We start from the raw sequence: 22,790 nt of genomic DNA on the forward strand, positions 1-22,790 counted from the left end.
GACCGATCACATTCAGTCCATGAACAGACAAAACAGAAGACACACCAACTCTCTAGTGATAAAAAACAGTATATTGTAAATTAGGTAAATATTTATTATTGTAAATTTTCGTTACATTATACATATTCATTGTAATATAATTGTTACACTGTAAATATGTTCCACGGCCCTGAAGATGACCTAGTCCGTAGATCGAAAGCTCGGCATAATAAAGTTTATCATGACTGAAACTGGCATTAATTTTTCATTCTACTGAAACTATGATTCAGTCACCAAAAATAATGAACAATAAAATTGCAAACCATCACTTTTTTCCTTGTGCTTTGTGGGCTTAAATGTAGGTAAATGAATAAATACATAACATTATTATAGCTACTTAGAGCATTATATTATATTATAGCATACTATTATAATAGAATCTTGAATATCATAGTACCTCATATTGTACTCGAGTTAACAATAATTGTAAATAAAAATGGCACGTAGTTTAAAGAAAGCCGTTGAAGCCGTTTTTAACACTAAACCTACCGACATTTATGCATAACTATTCCTACCGTCAAATGACCGGACCTTAAAATTACTTCAATTTCTTATTTTAGAATAAAGATTTAACAATTATTTAACAATGAAAAAGCGTAGTTTCTTTTGTTTAAAAATAAATCTCGATTTTACTCTTTATTCCATCATTTTTTATAATCATTGGCTTCTCAATTGCAAATTTCCCGCATAAGTATTTTTTACATTTTACACAGCATTTTTTTAGTCTTATTGCCTTTGCAGTATCTTATTTGGCTATTTTCCGACCACTTGTTCGTATACTGATATTTGTCATGCTTTTGCAACGGTAATGTAAAGTCTTGCCTTTAAATTTCACTTCCGGTAGTTTTTTGTACAAAATACATGCACTTATCCCTGCTAAGTCTAGGATATTGAAAACTATTTGTTGAGGCCATCTCCGAGGTATTCCACGGTTATATTTCTTCCACGAGCTGTATACATTTCTACTAATTTCAGAGCAACAAACTTCCCCAAGCGGAACTGAAGGTTCTCTGCTTTCAAGTTTTTCCCAAATATTGAAAGCCTTTTATTAAATCGAACGCTAATTTGATACCAAATTTGTCCGGTTTCTTTGGCACCTACTAAGTAAATCTGCATCTTGAGTTAGAAACAATTGTCCTTGGAAGAGATATATGCTCTTGGTTATAACAGTTTTGACTGTTCTCTACGAATTTGTTCCAAAATTTAGAAATCAAAGTAAATTTATCGTTTTATAAGCGATGATTTCTTTGATCCAATCGAAAAAAAACCTCATAATTTCCGTCTATACATTTCTGCTCACAGTGTTTGAGAAGAATGCTCGTCCCTATTTTTGGTTCCATAGAAAAGGGCAATATCCTACATTTTTTGGCACCAAATGCAAACAATAACCTGATAAATGCGTTATAAAATTGAGTTTTCGAGAGAATTCTGTTACATAAAAAATAAGTAAATAAAATGAAAATATTCAAGTGACCGATCGCGGTAGTTAAGACGGACTACACATTTTTCTCAAAAATCAAATATTAGGAAAAGAAGTGAATATTAAAAAAACAATTGTATACATATTTTAGGAAAAGACGTGAAGTTTAATGGAGGTATGATGACGCTGCAATTAGAAAATTTAAACCAAATTTAAAAAACGTTCAATTGACCGGTCGTGGTAGGTTTAGTGTTAAGGAAGTCTTTAAATAAAACAAAACAAAAACTGAAAATTTATTCAGACTGATTCAGCCATTTCCGGTTGCTGATTTTGATAAAAAGTGGTTGATTACTAAACAAACAAAAACGGAAGTTGACTAAATGACACTGAAACCTTTGTGTATGTTTGTATAGTGCAAAGATTTAACCGCCCAGTAATCAGTTTACTAATTTGAAAAGGGATCTATACAGTATTTATATAGAGATAGTGTAAATAAAAGACAGAAAGTAGACTTTAAGTGTCGAGAAGTGGTTTTAGTGCAGAGAAAGAGACGTCTATATGACTAACTGATCTTGAATGCACCACTCTGACGCCACCATCTCGTACCTGAAGGTCGCCGTTAAACATACCTCAATTATATTCCATAGTTTTTACAAACTTTCTCCGAACGTTCCATCTGAAAAGGAAGTAAAAAGTGGTCGTGTTTAGAATTTTTTTCTAAGTTGTGTTATAGACCAAAAATGTAGGTTTCCGTCAGAGAAGGTTTTTTTTATATAAGTTGCTTTGAGGTTGTGAGTGCGGAAAATAAATTGGGCTTTTCTTCCTCTAAAAAAAACTATTGATTTTAAAAAGAAAAATGTCCATTTTGAAAAGCACAACATAATTGTCCCATTTTTTGTTTTATAATTTAAGGCGCGTCAACATCTGAGGTTATTGACACCTGGAGCTTTTTTCAGCTCATTACTAGTCTTCAGGCTGTATTCATTCTCTCATCACAGACAATACTTGTCCATCAGCTGTAAGAAGCTTCTAAAAAGAAAAAAAATCTAAGAAACCAGCACCTGGATTCGAACCCAGGATTATTACTGTTAAGAATTTATAAATGCGCTTCAACCAGCTTGTTTAATTCACGTACAAAATTTCCCTTAGAAACTAAGAACTTCATCAAATTCTATACAGTACAACCTCGATTTAACCGGGCTGACCTCCGGCTATACCCAACCCGGAAAACTGAAATCCCGGTTAAACCGAATACACAGTATTACATAGTAATGCATTACTGTTTCGTCCCAGAGATCAACTCTTATCTTAGACGGCAATCCTTTTTTTAATTTTTTTTTGGATTGATACTTTTTTTATTTTTTTGTTTTTTTTTTTTGGAATTTTTGGATTTTTTTTTCATTTTTTTGCCGTTCAACTTTTTGAAAAATACTTTTCAAGTGTTGCTCTTTTTTTTATCGAACGACCACTCTTTGATGAGTGTACGCAGTTTAAGCTGGCGCCGATCCAGGTGTTCTTATGATGACTCAACATGATCCCGGTTAATCCGAATCCCGGTTAATCGAGGTTGTACTGTATTATACTGTGAATAAAACCTAAAAGAATCTTTAATATGGACATTGTTGTTAATATTCCACTGGAAGGTTTGCATATAGTTCGATGGATGATTGTACTCCAGTGTAAGAAATTAAATCTAGAAGTCCACATTTTGATAATATATTTTTGTTTAATCGTCCTTGAGAAAATCTCTGATCTTTTTCAATTAATACGTAGTTCAGTTTCATTTCAAACTAATTACGTTTTTTTCTATTATTAAACTGTAATTTTATTAATAGCGTGACTTGAAATATTAGAGACACGAATTATTTTACTCAGAGAGAGAAAGCATTTTATTAAACCATTATTTTCGTAAACAGGTGACCTTAGAACGAGCATTTACATTGAAAATGAAATTTACATTGAAATGAAAATGGTTGGGTTTGGTTTGGTTTGGTTCGGTTAGGTTAGGTTAGGTTAGGTTAGGTTAGGTTAGGTTAGGTTAGGTTAGATTAGATTAGGTTAGGTTAGATTAGGTTAGGTTGGTTTGGGTTGGGTTGAGTTAGATTGGATTAGGTGAGGTTGGGTTAGGTGAGGTTAGGTTTGGTTGGGTTAGGTTAGGTTTGGTTAGTTAGGTCAGGTTAGGAGAGATTAGATTAGGTTTGGATTAGTTAGGTGAGGCTTGGTTATGTTAGGTTAGGTTAGATTAGATTACGTTAAGTTCGGCTAGGTTAGGTTAGGATGGGTTAAGTAATGGTTAGGTTAATTAAGATTAGGTTATGTTTGTTTGCAGCAAATAATGCATTGATAATTAATTATAATTATAATTAATACTTTACACAAATCAAGAGAAACGTTAGATCTGTAACTGGTATAAATTGCAATGTGTTGGTGGTAATAGTTTTTGAGATATGAAAGCTTAAATTTTGGTTGTTTTTAAATTCCTTCAAACTTCAATCCTTTATATCTCCGTTTGTATTGCTCCGATTTCAATTATTCCATTACCAAATTGTAGAGAGAAGTTAGGCTCTATAACTGGTATAAACAACTATGAATTAGTGCTACTAGTTCTTGAGTTATTTTTAAACTAAAAAATATTGAGGAAAATTCATGATACATATTAAAGTGTTGATCCCTAAATAAATATTATACAAAAATAAATTAGATTAGTTTAAAACTGATTAATAACTATTGCCACCAAGGTCACAATATATAATTTTAAAATGGAACCAGCGCATTTTTTGCCTTGGAAAGTTTTTCCCAACCTTCTAAGTATGGGATTCCTGTTGAACGAAACACATTGTTATTCAATAACAACCACCTTTTTTTCCTTAAAATCCAAACTCAGCTGTTTCGGTTTACTTTCCACGCGGTACTCAGTTAAATTCTAATTAAACTCGGCCTCTGATGGCAAGAAACTGTAACTGCCCAGTACAGAAAGGTTATTGACATTGTTTATGTTATATTTATCACCTAAATTTTGTGTTAAAATTCTTTATAAATCCATTAAAAGTTAGAATTTTAAGATTGAAGTTACTGTTTCCTTAAGTAATTCAAAAAATTCCATCTTAAATACTTATGACTCATGTTTTTACAAGTCTTCATCTGTATTTCAATCCCCAGTTATTAAAGACTAATATTTTTTAAGTATTTTCCTTGTATAGGGTCGAGCGAACTGTTGTTCCATTCGCAAGGATATTAAGAGAGACAAAACTATAGGTAATTTTAAAATCCCTGTTCTGGACTACTTCCCAGTTTATGTTTCAGAAATTTGTTCTACAATTGACAACAGTTGTATAGTTTTGTAGAATGTGTTTATTTAACACATATTTATTATAGTAATATTCTTTTAAGTATTTTCTTTCAACAGGATAGGGTCGAGCGAACTGTTGTTCCATTTGCAGGGATATTAAGAGAGACAAAACTATAGGTTATTTTAAAATCCCTGTTCTGGACTACTTCCCAGTTTATGTCCCAGAAATTTGTTCTACATTTGACAACAGTTGTATTGTTTTGTAGAATGTGTGTATTTAATACATATTTATTATAATAATATTCTTTAAGTATTTTCCTTGAAGAGGGTCGAGTGAACTGTTGTTCCATTCGCAGGGATATTAAGAGAGACGAAAAACTATAACTTTTATGATCCCTGTCCTAGACTACTTCCCAGTTTATGTCCCAGAAATTTGTTCTACAATTGACAACAGTTGTATAGTTTTGTAGAATGTGTTTATTTAACACATAGTTATTATTACAATATTTTTTAAGTATTTTCCTTCAACAGGATAGGGTCGAGCGAACTGTTGTTCCATTCGCAGGGATATTAAGAGAGACAAAATTATAGGTTATTTTAAAATCCCTGTTCTGGACTACTTCCCAGTTTATGTCCCAGAAATTTGTTCTACAATTGACAACAGTTATATAGTTTTGTAGAATGTGTTTATTTAACTGCTTGTCATAGCAAAACAGTGGCCAAAAAGTTGCTATTAACTTACACTACACCTTTTACACTTTAGTCTTGACAATTTGTTTTTTCTTTTTTTAATTTAAGGCATTTTAACTTCCTGGCAGTTGCTATCTTTGCAGCTGACAATGAGACTCCATCTTTGGGCAAAGGCCTCTCTCGCCTTGGTCATTCCAGCTGGTTTTATTTTGTGCTGACCTCATCCCAAGCAGCTCAGGAAATTTTTTGATCTCATTACTCCATCTCAAGAACGGCTTACATCTTTACCTAACATTCTTATGCCATTCCGTTGATCTCGTCGCCCAATTATCTTATTTCCTTCATGCAACGTATCCAGCCCATTTCCATTTGAACATCAATGCAACTTTCACCGCATCAGCTACTCCAGTTCTTTTTCTAATGTCGTTCCTATTTGTTTTTATTTTTTATTGTTTATATTTGTTTTATTCCTAAAATACTTTGTCCCATTGAAGATTGCATAGCTTTGAGTCGATTCTTATCTTTCTGGGTCAAGGTCTATAAAGTTATTCAAGGTAGAATCCAACCACATATATATTTTTCTTCAATTGGAATCATTAATATGCTTATGAAAATAAATTTGAGGCTTTTAAAGATAAAGTAACTGCCTATTTTTTCAGGTGGTTTTTACGTCCAACTACCAATTAGGTGTCCTGGACGGAGGCGACTAGCAAACATACTTTACTGTAAATTTCTTTTATTACCCATTAAATAAAATCCAAGGCCTACAGACCGGGGAATGGAACCCAGTACCACAATACATATTAGCTTTACAGGTCTCGCCTCTAACCGCTCGGCTACCGTGACCTTTTAAAGATAGTGATCCGCTTTTTTAGAGGTACCTACTAGTTTAAAGGCACCCTGAATTAAGAGATCTAGCGCAATAATAGCATCACTATTATATAATATTGCCTAGAATGTGATTACATTATTGTCCAGCAGTTAGCAACACGCCCTTATTGAAATCAATGACATAGAGTGAATTGTTGAAGGAGGCCAAGGCCCTACAAGGGCTGTAGAGCCATGGAGTAAGTAAGTAAATCCAGTAAATCAACCACGTAGCTGATCCCTTTCCAAATATTTTTAGTATTCCAAAAGTGTATCAATGAGCTTGGGATATAAGTAGGATCTTACGAAGTAAAATTAGCACCCGGCGCTAACCTATAACTTGGTTTCTCTACTGGGTTTTTTGAAATGATTAAAAAAAATTGTTTACATCTTTAAACTTAGATTAAAGTAACGCTTAAATTTTCCCTAGAACCATCTAAAAATTATCATTTTCTCGAAAAAATGTTTTGAATAAAACTGACAGGTTGCACGTATTTACCATTTTATCATTGCAAGAAGTGAACAAGAAAATAAGGAAAATATATCCATAATAGGAATCAGAACAGCAACAGTGAACAGTTTAACAAACAAATTATGAAAACGCAAACAATGGAAATACGCTACTGGATCGGTTTATACAATCATCATGAGATAAACGGTTGTGTAGCAACATAAAAGAAACCTTGATTGCTATATTATTAATAAATAACAATTACATAACATAGCAACCGTTTTCAGAAATGTAAACTGATGGGCAATAAAGAGGCTGTTAATCAGAATTTTAACTTGGACTTCCAATTCGCCTGTGCGAACTTTAATTGTATGAAAGTTTGGGATATAAGCAGGATCTTACGAAGTAAAATTAGCACCCGGCGCTAACCTATAACTTGGTTTCTCTACTGGGTTTTTTGAAATGATTAAAAAAAATTGTTTACATCTTTAAACTTAGATTAAAGTAACGCTTAAATTTTCAAACCGTGCTTTACATTCAACTACCAAATTGGGTGTCGTGGACGGAGGCGACTAGCAAACATACTTTACTGTAAAGTTCTTTTATTAATCATTAAATAAAAATCCAAGGCCTAAACCGAGAATCGAACTCACTACCACCACAATACATTCTAACTAAAGAAAAAACTTTGTGAATTAATTAATTAATAATTTTGAAGAGAAAAATATGTATGCAATGTTTATTAGTTTAAAAAAAAGTTTGAAAACTAAGATCTTACACTTTACAAAGTTTATAAAGTGAAGATGAACTTGAACTCCTTTGTAACAGATACATTGTATCTCTACACGAATAAAGATAATAATAGTAAAATAAAGGGAAGGGATTAGCTATGAGGTTAGCATACTGGACTCCCACGCGGAGGTCCCGGGTTCGAATCCAGCAGCTGACCCTTAGATTTTCTCTTCCTAGGAGCTTCTTACAGCTCACTGTCCGGTGATGGACAGTGTTGTCTGTAACGAGAGAACACTGTCCGGAGGCCGGCAGTGCACTGGAAAAAGCTCCGGGCGCTAATGACCTCAGCTGTTGATGCGCCAAAAAAAAAAAAAAAAAAAAAAAAAAATAGTAAAATAACATACTCGGAATAACAAATTTCACGAAATACAATCATTTTTACATAGTGGTACAATTTAGCATGATGTTACTACCAAGTTGTAAAACGCTGCTCTAAGTTACAGTTAGAGCCCCTAGTGGTACCAAAGTGAATTACAAAGTTTCAGTTTACTGTGATTTTTTTTTTTTTTTCTCACACAGTTTTGACAATTTTCTAAAAACCTCATTTTCGGAGTCAAAAGAATTCAAAACAATTATTTGTGGTAAACCATTCAGTTTCGACGATTTTGCATGACTAGGAACAGTAAAAAGTCAATGGGCACCGATCTAGACTGGCGAATTAAGTCTTTTGTCACCAGTATTACAATTGACGCAGTAACTTGTCTATGGGTCATGATTGACGTACTTCCTTCAATAATCAGTACGACATTCAATTCATTTAATCAAATAACACAATTTATTTTCATTTCTCAACTGCTTCTTTCATGAATCAAGTATCTCGAGATACGCCTAGAGTGTTGAGTGTAAGGTTACGTTATGTTGGCCTTCAGGCTGGAAAACTTTGCCTTCTTTGCTGTACCCTCGTTCATAATAGTTACACAACTGTTTTGGGGTTACTGATCTGTCTATATGTCATGGCAGGGGTCTGAAATAGGCCTATTTTATTCCTTCAATAATAAGAATGATTTGAAAAAAATTTCTCTTGATTGTTGCCGCTTTAGAGAATCTGATAAATATACTTTGTTTTTAACAAGGAAGTAAATTTCATAATCAGGCAATCCATTCGTAAATTACGTCCTCGTTTGTGGTATTATCTAGATCCAACAGCTACGAAACGGGATATTGTAGTGTGGAGTAATGTGGGAATTCCTGAATGGATTTCTCCAGATATACTACTCACTTCGCTCGTCTATTTAGTAAATTTATTAAAATAGAAAATCATACTTGAAACCACTATTAAGGATTTTACCTTACCGGAATTCCCAAAGTGCTAACTTACAAAATATTCTACAAACCTAAAAGTTTTGTTAGATATTAGTTAACTTTTTATATTATACATTTTTCATCACATTAAAACATTTTACTTTCTCTTGCAACTATTAAAAGGAAATGTAAGCGCTCATGTTTTAAATTTTCAATGTTGGGTTTTTTACTGAAAATTCATGACAGTGCTTTTGTGTTTGGGTAATCACGTAATCATTCACAAAGTGTTCATACGTAGAAATACCATGTATTTTATTTGATGAAATTTCTAAGAATACTAAAAATATTTGGGAAGGGATCAGCTGCATGGTTGATTTACTGGATTTACTTACTTACTCCATGGCTCTACAGCCCTTGTAGGGCCTTGGCCTCCTTCAACAATTCACACCAAACCGTTCTATCACTCGCTTTCCTTCTCCATCCTCCCGCATTTAACTTGGAGACCTCCTCCACCTTGTTCAACCATCTCAGTCTTGGCCTCCCTTTAGGCTTTCTGCCTCCGGGATGCCCTTCATAGGGGATGCGAGGTGCTCTACCTTGGTCCAACCAGCGTAGTCTTCCCAGCTTAATGCTCTTTACAATGTTGATTTACTGGATTCCCACGTCGAAATCCTGGGTTCGAATCCAGCTGTTGATCCTTAGATTTATTTTTTTTTTCTTCATAGGAGTTTATTCAAGCTTACTATCCGGTTTTTTTGGACATTGTTTTCTATAACGAGAGAACTTTTTTTCAAAGGTACATTGAAAAAACCTCGAAGCGCCAATGATGTTATCAGATGTTGTTCTCCTGTTTGGAAATACTTCCACAGCCTGATTAATTAAAAAACTACAAAAAAAAAATGCGTATTAAATTTTTCCGAATTATTTAAATATATAATTTTTTTTTAAATTGGCCTCTCATTTATAATCTACTACCACACTTCTCGAAATTCACATTAACTTAACTACCTCGAAGAACCGCAGACTTCATAATCTGATTTAATATCTCTATTAAAACATACAAAACTATTTATTATCAACTAAATTTTGCTTACCAAAAATTCATTTGAAAATGTGGTAAGGTCCGCTGTGATGGAAAAAATCTTATAATTTTATCTGCTGTATATGTAGCACGCATATTTATTGTATCTCAGGCCGGTTTTGGGACTTTGATCGATCATCTGTAAGTTTAGTGTTAGTCAGTAACGATAGTGAAATCGAAATTACTACCCCAAACACTATTCTTCTCTAATGATGAATGAAAATACTAAACTGGTCAGGAAACGCTGTTTCGTTTAGCGCTGTTTCGGTTTAGCGCTCTTTTATTTCAAACCGGGGATTCCCAGAAATTGCTCGCAGCACTACGGGGATTCCCCGAAATTGTGGAAGAAATAGTGGAATTAGCGAAACAAACCGGTTTAGATGAGGTAAATGTGGAAGACGTCGAAGAAATAGTTCATGTTATATAGTTATTAGAAACATATTAAGATAGCCTCGTTTAGCGCTGTTTCGCATTACGCTCTATGTAAGGGTAGTGAAACCCCACCACTCATCCACTCTAGCGTAGGGGTAGTGAAACCCCACCACTCACCCACTCTAGCCAGAGAGAAAGAGACAGCCCCCTCGGCACACAGAGAAGGGAGGCTCGGCGAATGTATATAAGAACGAGAGGAAAGTCAAAAAGAGATTCTGTGAATCCTGTTCAAAGTCTTACACTTGAGTTGTACACATCGTTTAGCCACGTCAGTCAGTCTGTTCTGTTCTTGTAGTGTAAAGTATACAGTCCTTGGAAGTCAGTCATATAAATATACAAAGTCTTATACCGATACTAAAAGTGTTATTTATCCATCAACATCTACAACCAACATCTCTCTCCTCCAAAAACCATTACACTCTACTTTGATGGAACGTATCCCCCGCGTTAAGCGGGGTCTTACTGTACAATAAAAATAGACACAGAACTATCTGTAAAAACTACTTTGTCAGTTTTAGGAACTTTAAAACATTTATCGCCAGTGAAAACTTAAGATTTAATATCTACATGATTGCTATAGTTCTATTTAAAAGGCATAAGATAAAGTAAAAAAGGCAAAATTAGAAGAAAAAAAAGATATATGGACCCCTGTCAGCAATTAAGAGAATCTCAAGCAAGCATTAGATATCTCAAGTACAATTCAAACAATTTTGGAACATTAAGATTACTAATTGTGAAATTATAATCAATTACATAGATTAGATTAAAGAATGCGTTAGAATTATTAAAGAACAATTAAAAAATTTCATAATGTTAGAACTTAAAGCATGCAACAATTTATCTCTTATTAATTTCTAATTAATTTTAAAATGATAAATTTATTAATTTCCTTCAAGAATTATAAAAATTTAATTGTAAATGTAAAATTAAAGTGCTGCTATTAAAGAAGTTATTTAAGATAATAAGTATCTCTAACTTTAATAATAAGTCTCACATAGTTTTATCTAAATCAAGTTTAGATTCATTAGGGCACTGGTATCTATCAATCAATCCTAAACATAGATGCGTATGCAGGACAACAAACTAATATGTGGTGAATATCATTAGTCTAATTCAGAAAACTTAATTTGAATGCGAAATTTCAACGTGAGAATCCAATGCCATAAACACTGAGGTAATCCCTTCCCTGCTTAACTTTTATATTTTAATTAAGAATAATAATTTATAATACTTTTAAACAAAAAAAAAACTGTAAACGACCCGAAAATAAAGAAAAAAAGTACCTGGTGGTGTGTTTTAAAGACATTGTAAACATAACTGTAATAAAATACAAATAAATAATTCATACAAAAATCTTTAATACAAAACAAACCTGTAAGGAAATATACGTACTTATTTAAATCAAAAAGAAAAATCTATAGCAATAATGGAACAATAAATATTTTAAGATAGGCACATCGCTGGCTAAATATTACAAGGTTGTATGTTACATTTTCAGAATCAAAGTTGTACGATGAAACATATTTAATTAAATCTAATCTAAATAAGGCGAAATGGGGATTATTCAGTTTTGTTTTTTAGTTTACACATTAGTAAGTAACAGTTAGACTCAATTTTGCGGCGCTAACTTATCTAAAAATAGTAGAATAAAAATTACTAATTTTATTTTCTCTAAACGTACCTCAGGTCACATAGATTACATAGAAAAATTAAATATTTGTTTACTGTAAATAAATCAAACTATTTATAATATAAAGTAAAAAGTGGAAAAATTAATACAAGAACAAAATTATAATTTTAATAATTGAATACCTGCATCCCGACCAATATGCCTATCTTCTGTCGTATATAAGATGTATACTATACCCGAATATTGGAGCGCAAATTACGCCAGCTAGTTGAGAAAGATATGGAAGAAGAACAAGCGGCTTATAGACCAGGGAGACAAACTCAAGATCATATTTTCTCCCCGAGGAAGATCTGTACCTAGCATTTTTGGATTTAGAAGCAGCTTTTGATTCGGTACCAAGAGAAGAATTATGGAATGCATCGAGAGCCAGGAACGTCCCTACAAACTTATTGAAGGCCATTAAGTCAATATACCAGGAACCCAAGGTAGTTGTACGACTGAACGGGGAAGTATCGGGTCCATTTAATGTAGAGAGGGGTGTGAAGCAGGGTGACAGCTTAAGTCCTCTGCTTTTTAATCTTTTCATGGACGACGATACATAAAGTGTGTAAAAGAAGAACACCCCCAAGTAAAGGTAGGTAACTGGAGAATGAGGCCAAAATATGCTCAATCGTTTCTCTACGCGGACGATGTAGTACTATTAGCGAGTTCCAAAGAGCACCTGCAGCATTCAGTAGCTGAATGGAATGAAGTGCTCAAGTGGAAAGGAATGGCGCTGAACGTGAGTAAAAGCAAGGTAATGCACGTTGGAAGGACACAGGAATCAATCCCGGTAGAGTGTGATGGGGCATTCATGGAACAGGTAGAGGAGTCTTGGGAGTCTTGTTTAGCCGGGATGGCAGAATCGATAAAGAGGTACTGAATCGGGTGGGTGTGGCCAATAAAGCCTACGGTCTGATCAGAAATACTGTGGTCGGTAAAAGAGAGGTCAGCAAAAAAGTGAAAATGACCGACTTCAAGACCGTCTACTTACCTCTTCTTCAGTATGGGGCAGAATCGTGGACTATGCTGGTATAAGCATGCAAGCCGGGTTACAGCTGCCGAAATGAGATTTCTCCGCCGGGTCGAAGGGAAAACTAAGCGAGATAAAATCAGAAATGAAACAATAAGGAGCAGCTTAGAGGTACAACCCTTCGTAACCAAGTTGGAGAATCGGCAGTTGGGGTGGTTTGGCCACGTTTGCAGGAGAAGAGAAGAGGAGAAGATTAGATGCTTGATGGAGGCCAAATCAGAAGGCCGTAGACCAAGAGGCAGACCAGGATTGGGCTATTTGGAGTACATCGGGCGATTGGCACAAAAGCGAGGTCAGACTAGGTCTTCTATCCAAAAATTGGCAAGCAACAGGGAAGAGAACATCCGCTGGTTAAAGGCCTAAGTATCTAAAGCTCGACGCTGAAAGGCATAAGAGCATTAGACAAAGAAGAAGAAGAAGAATTCCTGCATCAAATGGTACCGATACTGCCATGCAACTAAAATCAATAAGCTCATTGCAATACAAAGAACTGAGAAGGCTACCAAAAGAGAATAATTGCCATGTCTATCTTCTGTAAATAGAAACTGCAATTAATGGAAAGAAATCAAAGCCCAAGATAAGGCAAAGGAAAGACCTCCAGGATTGGAATAGTAGCAAGCTATTGTGCATTAACTTCTCGTACCCTCCGTTCTCCACATCGGGCGTGAAGTTCAGTTAGAATAGTTCACCTCGTATCTTAAGTACCCATCTCAAATCTCTTTAAACTTAATGAAGCTGGGTGGTGATCCAAAAAAAATTAAAAAAATCAAGGCTTCGTTCTCTAATATTACTGTTTTATGCTCTATGCAGAAAAATATGGGACGCTATTCTAAACTCCTGTAGAACCGGTGAATAACAATATTTTAATTGTTCAATTAATTGTATTTTTCATAATTTTTTAGTTAATTTTCATAGAATCTTTTCTCCATCGTAAAATAAGAATGTGATTCTTCAATTTCATTATTGTTTCATGTTGGATTCAAAACAATTTTTAAAACCTGTTCAAATTATTTATTCCATAAAATAACAATGATTTTTCTTTCTATTTCAGGAAGCATTGCATCTAGTAACGGAAGCTGGCTCCGGGGAAACAAAAGAAGTAGGTAATAATTCATTATATTCTTGCATTTCTTAACTAGATTTTATTTCTTTTTTCATTAAAATAAGAAAATAATGTTGATACTTCAAATTTTTAATTTCTCTTATCTAAATCGAATTCATTAACACAATTAGCATGTTTTTGCACACAATTCGTCACCATGGCTATATTTTTAATGAAACTCTCCTCCTTAAACTCATGCCTAGAGAAACTCAACTCTTAATCACTTCAGGCTTCTCGCCTCGAGGTCATCTGATTGCATTTATTTATTGTTCTAATTGCAGTTATCTCGAAGCCCATCCGCAGCATTAATGTAGAGAAATAACCATATGAATGTATTTAAAAGACTTTTCTTAAACTGGAAAAGCTTTATTTTATAGAGACATTAATTGGAACACAAAAGAGCACATAAAATTGACCAAGAAACTTAAGTCGTGATTTACAAAAAATCTGTTTTCATAGAAATGATTCAATAAACAATGGAAAAGACTTTTGGACTTTGGTTTGGGGCGCGACATTGAAAGATAATCGTTTAAAAGCACTTAGAAAATCGCAAAATTCTGGTGGAAACAATTTGGAAAAGCGTTCTTCAAGTGCATTATGACCTAAACGTTCTTGTTAGAAGCTTAGTGGAAGAAATATGGAATTTACGTCACCGATTGGAATTTTTAAGTTTTGATCAGATCCTGGAGAGCCCTAAAGTATTTTATTCTTCGTCCTGGAGTCATTCAGTTTTCAACATTAAAATGTTATTATCATACAGCTTGTAAGACGGTTGGGTGACCAAAATCGGTATTGAGCAACTCAAAAGAGGGGCATGTTAGTTGTTGCGAATATTATAAAATAAACAAAAAGTTAATAATAATTAAATGAAAATGAATAAAACTTTTTGGTCAAATATTTATTATGAAAAATAAATATAAATAAAAGCTTTTTCATTTAAATGTATTTATTTAAGTTAGTAGTGTAATGTTGTGATAGTTACAGAGGTGGCGCAAGCAGCCAGATGCATGCCGGAGAAGCAGGTAGTGCGACTAGGAGCGCCTGCGGATCCTAACCTTCACTACTCACCCAGTTGCACTAGAATCGAGCGCTGTGGCGGCTGTTGTACCCAGGATGCTCTACTCAGCTGTCAGCCCGTTGAAAAGGTCACTGTCTACTTTCTGGTAAGTTCCACTTCACTTTTTTGAACAAGTTCACTTTGATACCATTAATTTCGTGTTAATACCAGTGGCGCCAACCAATAAAGGAGCAAAGAGGTACCTTCAATGCCTAAATCGAAAAAATCAGGTTGATAGGCGCCCCTAAATTGTTGAAAACACAGAACTATTCAGATATTTTATTATTGCGGGCATGAATTCATTCGTCATTTAGATTTTTATCCATAATCAGCGTTTCGATCACCAGGTTTATGTAGAGAATATTGACTTTTATGCCTACTAGTATTACTCTCCATGTGATGTGAAGTACTAAACATTTTAAACCTTTTATTTCTTGAATTTCATCGAGTAGCAGTGACCTACTGTTACTCTTCAGACTGCTGAATAACAAAATTGACTCAACCTGCCAAGAAAAATCACTGTCAACGCTCCGATAGCTCCACTATTTCATAGCCATAAATACTTATTCAATAGGACCATTGAGCAAAATTATAAGAGCAAACGCTATGTCCAGCATTGACTTTGATGTATTCCTTTAAAAAGAAAATTGTTTTCACCAGTGAAAAATTTAGAAAATTTAAAATAAAAAACCTTTAAGTTTCCCTATATTGGTATTATCATTATTAAAAATGTCCAGTAGGACAGTTGTATAATGGTTGTTACAATTTAAGGGTTAGTTGTATATTTTGCAAGATAAAATTATTAAATGTTATCAAGTTAATTTTTGCTGATTTAAGTTCATTTAAGTTTTATTAATTATTTTACTGAGCTTTAAGTTCATTATAAGAGTTTCTTGCATTTATTTTTATTCTTTTATGTTTGTTGTGACTAGTATGACCATTTAGAAGCCAGGCAGCATTTATGTAAAACATTTTCGGGAGGCACAAAGAATTAACTGACCATACAGAATAAATAAATAGTTTACGTAATAATTAGAATAATGGGACAATACTGTGCATTAAAATGCATAAAACTACTTTAACTAATGTAATCTGGATCAGAAGAAAACTTGCTTAAGAATCATGTCTTGAGTGGTATATGTTGAGAGACTGATAAAAGGAATCTGGGAAAGAATGCATTTAACAGTCTAAAGTAAATCATACTGAAAATTTATGAGTTTGTACAAACATGACGATCAATCTTTGTTTGAAAAAACTTCGAAAATGGCCTGAATGAAGTAATCCTGCTTATGTATGACATAATTTAAACGAGATGTTTAGTTTAATTTTTGTAAAGTCTGCAGTTTTGTAATAATTATCACTCTGCACTAATAAATGGTCACTGATTTAATTGTTTATTTAATTCTTCCGGTTTTCATACAAACAATACTCGTATATATAAAAGGCCCTCTGTTTTTCAAACACAGTCCCATAAAAAAAAAAATTATTTAATTAGTTGCGTCTTTATTTCTTATTTAGAATCATTGTCGCTATGTGAAAATTTTCTCTGTTCATTTTGGACTGGTTTTTGAATCATGTTTGATTAGAAGAAATGGAAAACATTTCTCGATTTTTGAGACCATTATATATCATGTTCGTTTCCACTCTTGGTATAAAGTAATTGATGAAACATTCTGAAAATACTGAGATGTCACCCAGGCCTTTTGTTTGCCATTCAATATAACAGTAACTTTAGTAAATCATTGCCCTTAATCGCACACTTTATTAAATTTCATTTATTAAAAGCTCTAAAGATAAAAAAGATTTAAACATTCGATGTAGAAATATTGCTACAAAGAAATTATTGAATGATCTTTGCTTGCTTTCTCCTGGGACTTCGCGATGTAGTAGTACGATTACACATTTCTTCCAAAATAACGTTGTTTCATAAACATTGTACACTTGATCAGGATAGCAACCCATCTTTAAGTATATAGGTTTATTTTTCTAGAAACTACTGGTACCTCTGCAGAAGAGCAACCGCGCCTGCAATACCCAAGTTATATTTTTTTAAAAAAAAAAAAAAAACGATGCCATTCATAGCCGAAAAAATCAGCGTAGGAAGGAATTTGGACTTTCTTATACCTCCTCCGCATAATTACAAAACCGCATAAAAAGAAGGCTAACTGTGCTGCAAAATATATTCTTCAAAATACAAAAGAAAAATTCTATTTTGCACGACTCGATATTCACCTTGCCATTTCTCTCAGTATTTTGTTGGCGTCACTAAAATAATATCTAAAACTAAGGGAGCAACCGCCTGGGCGAAAGATATCTATCTTTTCTTGGGTTCTAGTGTAAAATGGGCTAAATTTGCCTTATCGATTTATATACAACCGGACGTCTATGGGTTTATTTTCAGCAAGACGCCTCCATCTGGAAGTGGACCTGTTCAAGGTCATCGTAGCTATTTTTCACATTCTGGCTTTTACTCTACTTTTTCTGGAATGACACAGAGGATCCTTCAGTGAAAAATTTTGTCTGGCTCCTCGTACAAATTATACGATTCTCTATTCATTTTCAATTGTGTCGTAAATGGTTCCTCTTAAGTTTTATGGCTTCAATCTCAAAAGTTTAAGTAACCTATATAATTAGCAGTTCGGTCGATTTCCTCCCTTGAACACAGCTAAATCCTGGCATTCCTTGGGCAGAAAAATCAGGCTTGCCAAGGGGTGTTTTAACTGTCTTATATTGTTTTATGTTTAATGAAAAATATTGAAAATAAAATAAAAAAGCTATTAAGTGAGCTATTTAAATTACTTCTCTTATTTAACAGGTGAACGTGATCGAGCGAAACTATTCGGCAGGCAGCTATCCACAATCGCGCAAAGATGTAGTTCGTGTTGAAAAACATTCTAAATGTAAATGTGGTTGCATTGTGAAGAAAGAAGTAAGTAACCCAAGAATACATTAATCATATATACAAATTAATATATTATTTATTACAAACATCATAAAAACTACTAAAAACTAAATAAGTAGGCTCTTCCTTATTTTTGATTGACAAAACAAAAATAAAAAGCCATAATTCATGGTGTAGTTTGCAATAGGGATTAGCATAACAAAATTCAAGAAAAATTAGGCCATAGTCGTATATTATAACATTCATTTAGTTATAATAATTTCTTTTACAACGGCCCCAAGAAGGTGATCTTATCCTAAGGTGTAAGCTTCCCTCTGTCAATGGCATATGATACGCAGTTTCATTGGTCTTAGTGGCGTACTTGATTTTGATTGTACTAGTGAAAACTTAAGAGCTATAAAGTAAATAAACCTGTAGGGGATTTATTGTGGAATCAAATTAAAATCTCTTATGATTCATAACTTAATTGAATTATTTTAGAATTGTTTTAATATATGATTTTTGGTTAGTTATTTTCTATTTTTTATTTATTGTTAATGTTTTTCAGCATTGCAATCCCTTGCAGGAGTATGTGGAGGAAAATTGTTCTTGCGTGTGTAGAAACCGAGACGAGAGGGCCAAGTGTAAGGACGATCCACTCAACAAGAGCTGGGATCCGCATTCCTGTACCTGTGTCTGCCGCGAAGTGAAGCAGTGTAATACTGGATCAAGATTTAACAAACATACATGCAGGTATGCGTTTTTATGGTCGTAATTACTTAATTACTTAATCCTAAATCCATTTCTAATGCCTTCGGAAGGGATTGTAAAGATAGAAGCGTAATTAAAGATAAAACTAAGTCCTTCTTAAAAAATAATTATTATTTTTTACCAGTTTTTTTCGGGCGCGTCTATTGCTAGTATTTACAAATAAATTTTGTGATGTAATAAATCAAATTATTACACATGAATTATACTAAATGTATTTATAACAGCATTCTTAATTTTGCTAATTACATACACCTTCTTAATCAATTCATTATCTATTACAATAATTACTAGATTTGGCCATCTTTCTTCCCATTTAAAGCTAAAAGATGGTTGTTTGAATAGTTAAAGTTTGGAAAAACTTCTAGTACCTTTTTTCTTTAAGGCGCGTCAACATCTTAAGTAATTGGCACCCAGAGCTGTTTAGTGTACAACCAGCCGGCCTCTCCAGAGACAACAATGTCAATTAAAAGACTGTGCGCTGTAAGAAACTTCTAGGGAGAGGAAATCTAAGGGCCAGCAGCTTGATTCGAACATGGGATCTCCGCGCTGCGATCCAGTATACGCTAACTACTGAGCTAATTAATCCTTTCCCTCTTTAGTAGCTTTTGTTTATAAAGTTCTAAAGCACGCTACTTAGTTGAAAAAATCTAACTTTAAAAAAAATAATTTTAAGCATTATCGTATTTATATTTGTCATATATAATAATTTTATTTCTTCAAGTAACCACAAGGACAAATGGATTAGCCACTATTTCAGGGTTCTTTTCCTTAAGGCATGTCGGCCTAACTCGAAAACACTTAATTCTAAAAACTCCATAAAACTCACACAACATACAGGCTAGCAAAGATAGTTTGGTTTTTACCTATTTAGGTTCAGCGAACCCATAGGCAAATAAGCTCAGCCTTATCCAAGGTGCCATGCGACCTACGCCTATGGATGTCACTAAGATGACTTGCGCCGAAAACGGAGCCTCCAAGGCCCAAGCGCCCTCTAAGAGTAAATAGCCTTTCTTGTCTAAAGCGGGGTTGTGAGGGCATTAAGACTTTTCTAGAAAGCCGGTGAGGTTAAGTATACGATGAACCCTCTCTTGGGAGTGGAGTTTAGAAGAAGCAATCCCTATATGGTATGTCAGTACTTTGAAAGCGAGACTTTTTTGAGCTTCTCTTGAAAGCGAAATATGTGGTGCATTGAGTCCAGTCTAGCTCTAGAGAGTGGTTTGTTATCTCAACTTGCCAATCCCATATCCCTAGGTTTCCCTAAATGATCCTGGGTGGTTTCTAGTATTGTAGAGGTGTAGGCGACTCTAATTTCGTTATTTTAAATACTACCTTTAGAACATCTGGGGAGCGAATTGTGGGAAGGCTGCACCGGATACCAGGGAATGGTTATCCCTGACTACTGGTATTCTCTCCCTTTTTGTTCTTTTATCTAGAGCAGCTGAAGTGGAAAAACTCGATTGCTTTATTAGGCATTTCTTACGTTAAATTATATCGTTACTGTGTGGCAATTAGTGTTAGCGTTCCAGAGGAGGGAGATAGAGTGCTGGGTGAGGACCATTAGGGAGCGAGCAAGAGCCTGTTGATTTGTCAGGAGGGATACCAGTGGAGTAATAAGGGACTTTAAATCATTCAAATAATATGATCTATGATTTCAGTTGCGAGCCACAGAGGAGTCGACCCAACTTTTTCTCTTACTCTTCGCTCAGCTATCCCCAACAAACATCTGTGAAATGAACAAGTTCAAAGAGTCAACATCTACACCATAGATAATATTAAGTGTGCAACAGTTTCTTCTCGTTATATCACTATTCACCAATAAGTGAATCAAATTCAGTGCGTATCACGATTTTTTTTCTTCTTCTTATAACAGAACTTTGAGTGCCGAACAGAACATAGTAATATACAGAATTGATCAATTTTTTGCACGTACTTAATGCCAAAACAAGACACATTTTAAATTTATATAAATTGTAAACCAAATCATCATTTTAGCTGTTACTTTGATTTAAGGAATTAGAAGTATGCCAAAAAGTATTTGTATTACTTCCAATACCACATTTAGTCGTCTTTTAACATTATTAACATGTAAGCATAGGATACTTCTGTTCAGATTTTGTTATACAAGTTGATTAATGAACTATGTGACAAGCAATCTTAAAGTGACAGTACTCCAGAAACGCAACAAGATCAAAATGTAACCCCGATTCAATTTTTTTTTTTTTAAAGAACGAAAACTGAGTATTTGGTCCTCACAAAAAGTATTGCCAGAATGTGCTTTCTCTAATTCTATGAAGAAAGTGGGAATGACTTTTTCTTGTAACAAATATGGTAATAACCCTCCTCTCAAGGACAGGAAGAAGAAGGGTTAGGTATGTTGTTACCTTGGTCGTATCTTACTTTTGATGTTGAAATGAAGTCCATAACAGCGTAGTTAAATGTCTAACACCTTTTCAGTGTTTCTAAAGGCAGCAGTAGGCTACAAGTACCTTCACTTTTCATACATACACTAGCTTTGTAGGTATGAATTTTGTCTAATAAAGATTAAGTAATTGAAAGGATCCAATTAATGAAATTGGACAAAACATTTTCTGCTAGACTTAGGATACATTCTTCCAAACAAAGAATGTATGTATATCGAACAAATTTCAATCATACGAAATATGAAGAAAATCGTATTTTCTTCGAAAAAGTAGTTTTTCTACAAAAAGTTTTGATGAAAATACAAACTGCTTTAAAAGAGTTTATATTCATCAAGGATTTTATACAGTATGACAGATGTTTTCCGAGATAGACAGTATCTAACAGATATTAAGCGTTCACGCATTTCCAGAATGGCTTATTCAGTGAAGTACCCAGACATCCTGCAAGGTACAGGGAACTCCAGAAACCACCTAATGGAAACACAAAATTTGGTATTTTATTAATGTATGTATAAGACGTTTTGCAGCGCTACGGATCCAACCATAACTCGTTATTGTTTTGCACTTGTTGCGATAAAGTGTACTATCGCAAACATTTCTTACCACAATACAAAAATAAATATAGACGCCAATTTGAACTTTGTAGTAGAACACTTGAGTAAGGTCTGTTCGACAAATTTGCACGAAAAAACATGATTTGAATAACATCAATTAATTGTATTGTATTATAGTGATTTTGTTTGTAAACAAATTGGATGACTGCTTATACACCCCAGGAATGTGAATGAGTTTTTTGCTGCAGTTTGTTTCTGGGTTTAACTATTTATTAAGGACTAGCACATAGAACTTTCATAATTGTAATGAAACTACACATTCAAATCTAAGTTCTTGATGGCTGACTGCAAGACTGTTTTTTTTTCATATTATTTTATAAATATATGTACATAAAGTGAGAAACTTAATTTAATTATGTATTAAAAATATATATATTTTTAAAAATCATTCAAACTTTGTATCCTGTATTACATAATTATTACTACCTTAAATTGCTGAAAAAACATCTATTGCAACAGTTTGTGCGATTAAAACGATATTGAATTTCCGCAAGTAAAAAAAAAATCATAAGATTTAAAAAAGAGTTAGTTGTTTAGTGTGCCTCAGTTTTTAAAACAATACCAAATCGTTTGTTACATTATCATATTTCTAATTCTTGTCTTCAGTTAGTAAGACCGTTAGCGTTCCAGAGGAGGGAGATAGAGTGCTGGGTGAGGACCATTAGGGAGCGAGCAAGAGCCTGTTGATTTGTCAGGAGGGATACCAGTGGAGTAATAAGGGACTTTAAATCATTCAAAAAGGAACCGACAACTCAGAGTTGTCGGCAGGGTGGAATGAAGGAAGAGTGGAAAAGAATAAAAAACTAAAGTTGATGTTTAGAAAATATCTAAAACGAATAAGAGGGGAATAAGCAGATCTCGCACACACTTCAGTCTTTTTCTTAATTCCCCCCACCTAACACACACCAAAGGAGGACACACATATTAGCTGAAATTTCTA

At 33.9% G+C, this 22,790-nt stretch overlaps 1 protein-coding gene across 1 annotated transcript in view; it reads left to right on the top strand.

The window, feature by feature from the left end:
- Pvf1 (PDGF- and VEGF-related factor 1) overlaps positions 1 to 22,238 on the top strand; it is a 63,121-nt gene extending 40,883 nt beyond the window's left edge. The window contains exons 2-6 of the mRNA XM_074143093.1: positions 14,057 to 14,108; positions 15,086 to 15,270; positions 17,980 to 18,093; positions 18,614 to 18,798; positions 20,472 to 22,238. Of these exons, the coding sequence (XP_073999194.1) occupies positions 14,057 to 14,108; positions 15,086 to 15,270; positions 17,980 to 18,093; positions 18,614 to 18,798; positions 20,472 to 20,550 (615 nt within the window). The 3' untranslated portion in view covers positions 20,551 to 22,238. The remainder of the gene's footprint in view (positions 1 to 14,056; positions 14,109 to 15,085; positions 15,271 to 17,979; positions 18,094 to 18,613; positions 18,799 to 20,471) is intronic.
- Positions 22,239 to 22,790: the final 552 nt, after the last annotated feature.

The sequence above is a fragment of the Rhodnius prolixus genome, unplaced genomic scaffold (assembly GCF_049639745.1).
Source record: "Rhodnius prolixus isolate KJV_2025 unplaced genomic scaffold, Rpr scaffold_12, whole genome shotgun sequence".
NCBI lineage: Eukaryota > Metazoa > Arthropoda > Insecta > Hemiptera > Reduviidae > Rhodnius > Rhodnius prolixus.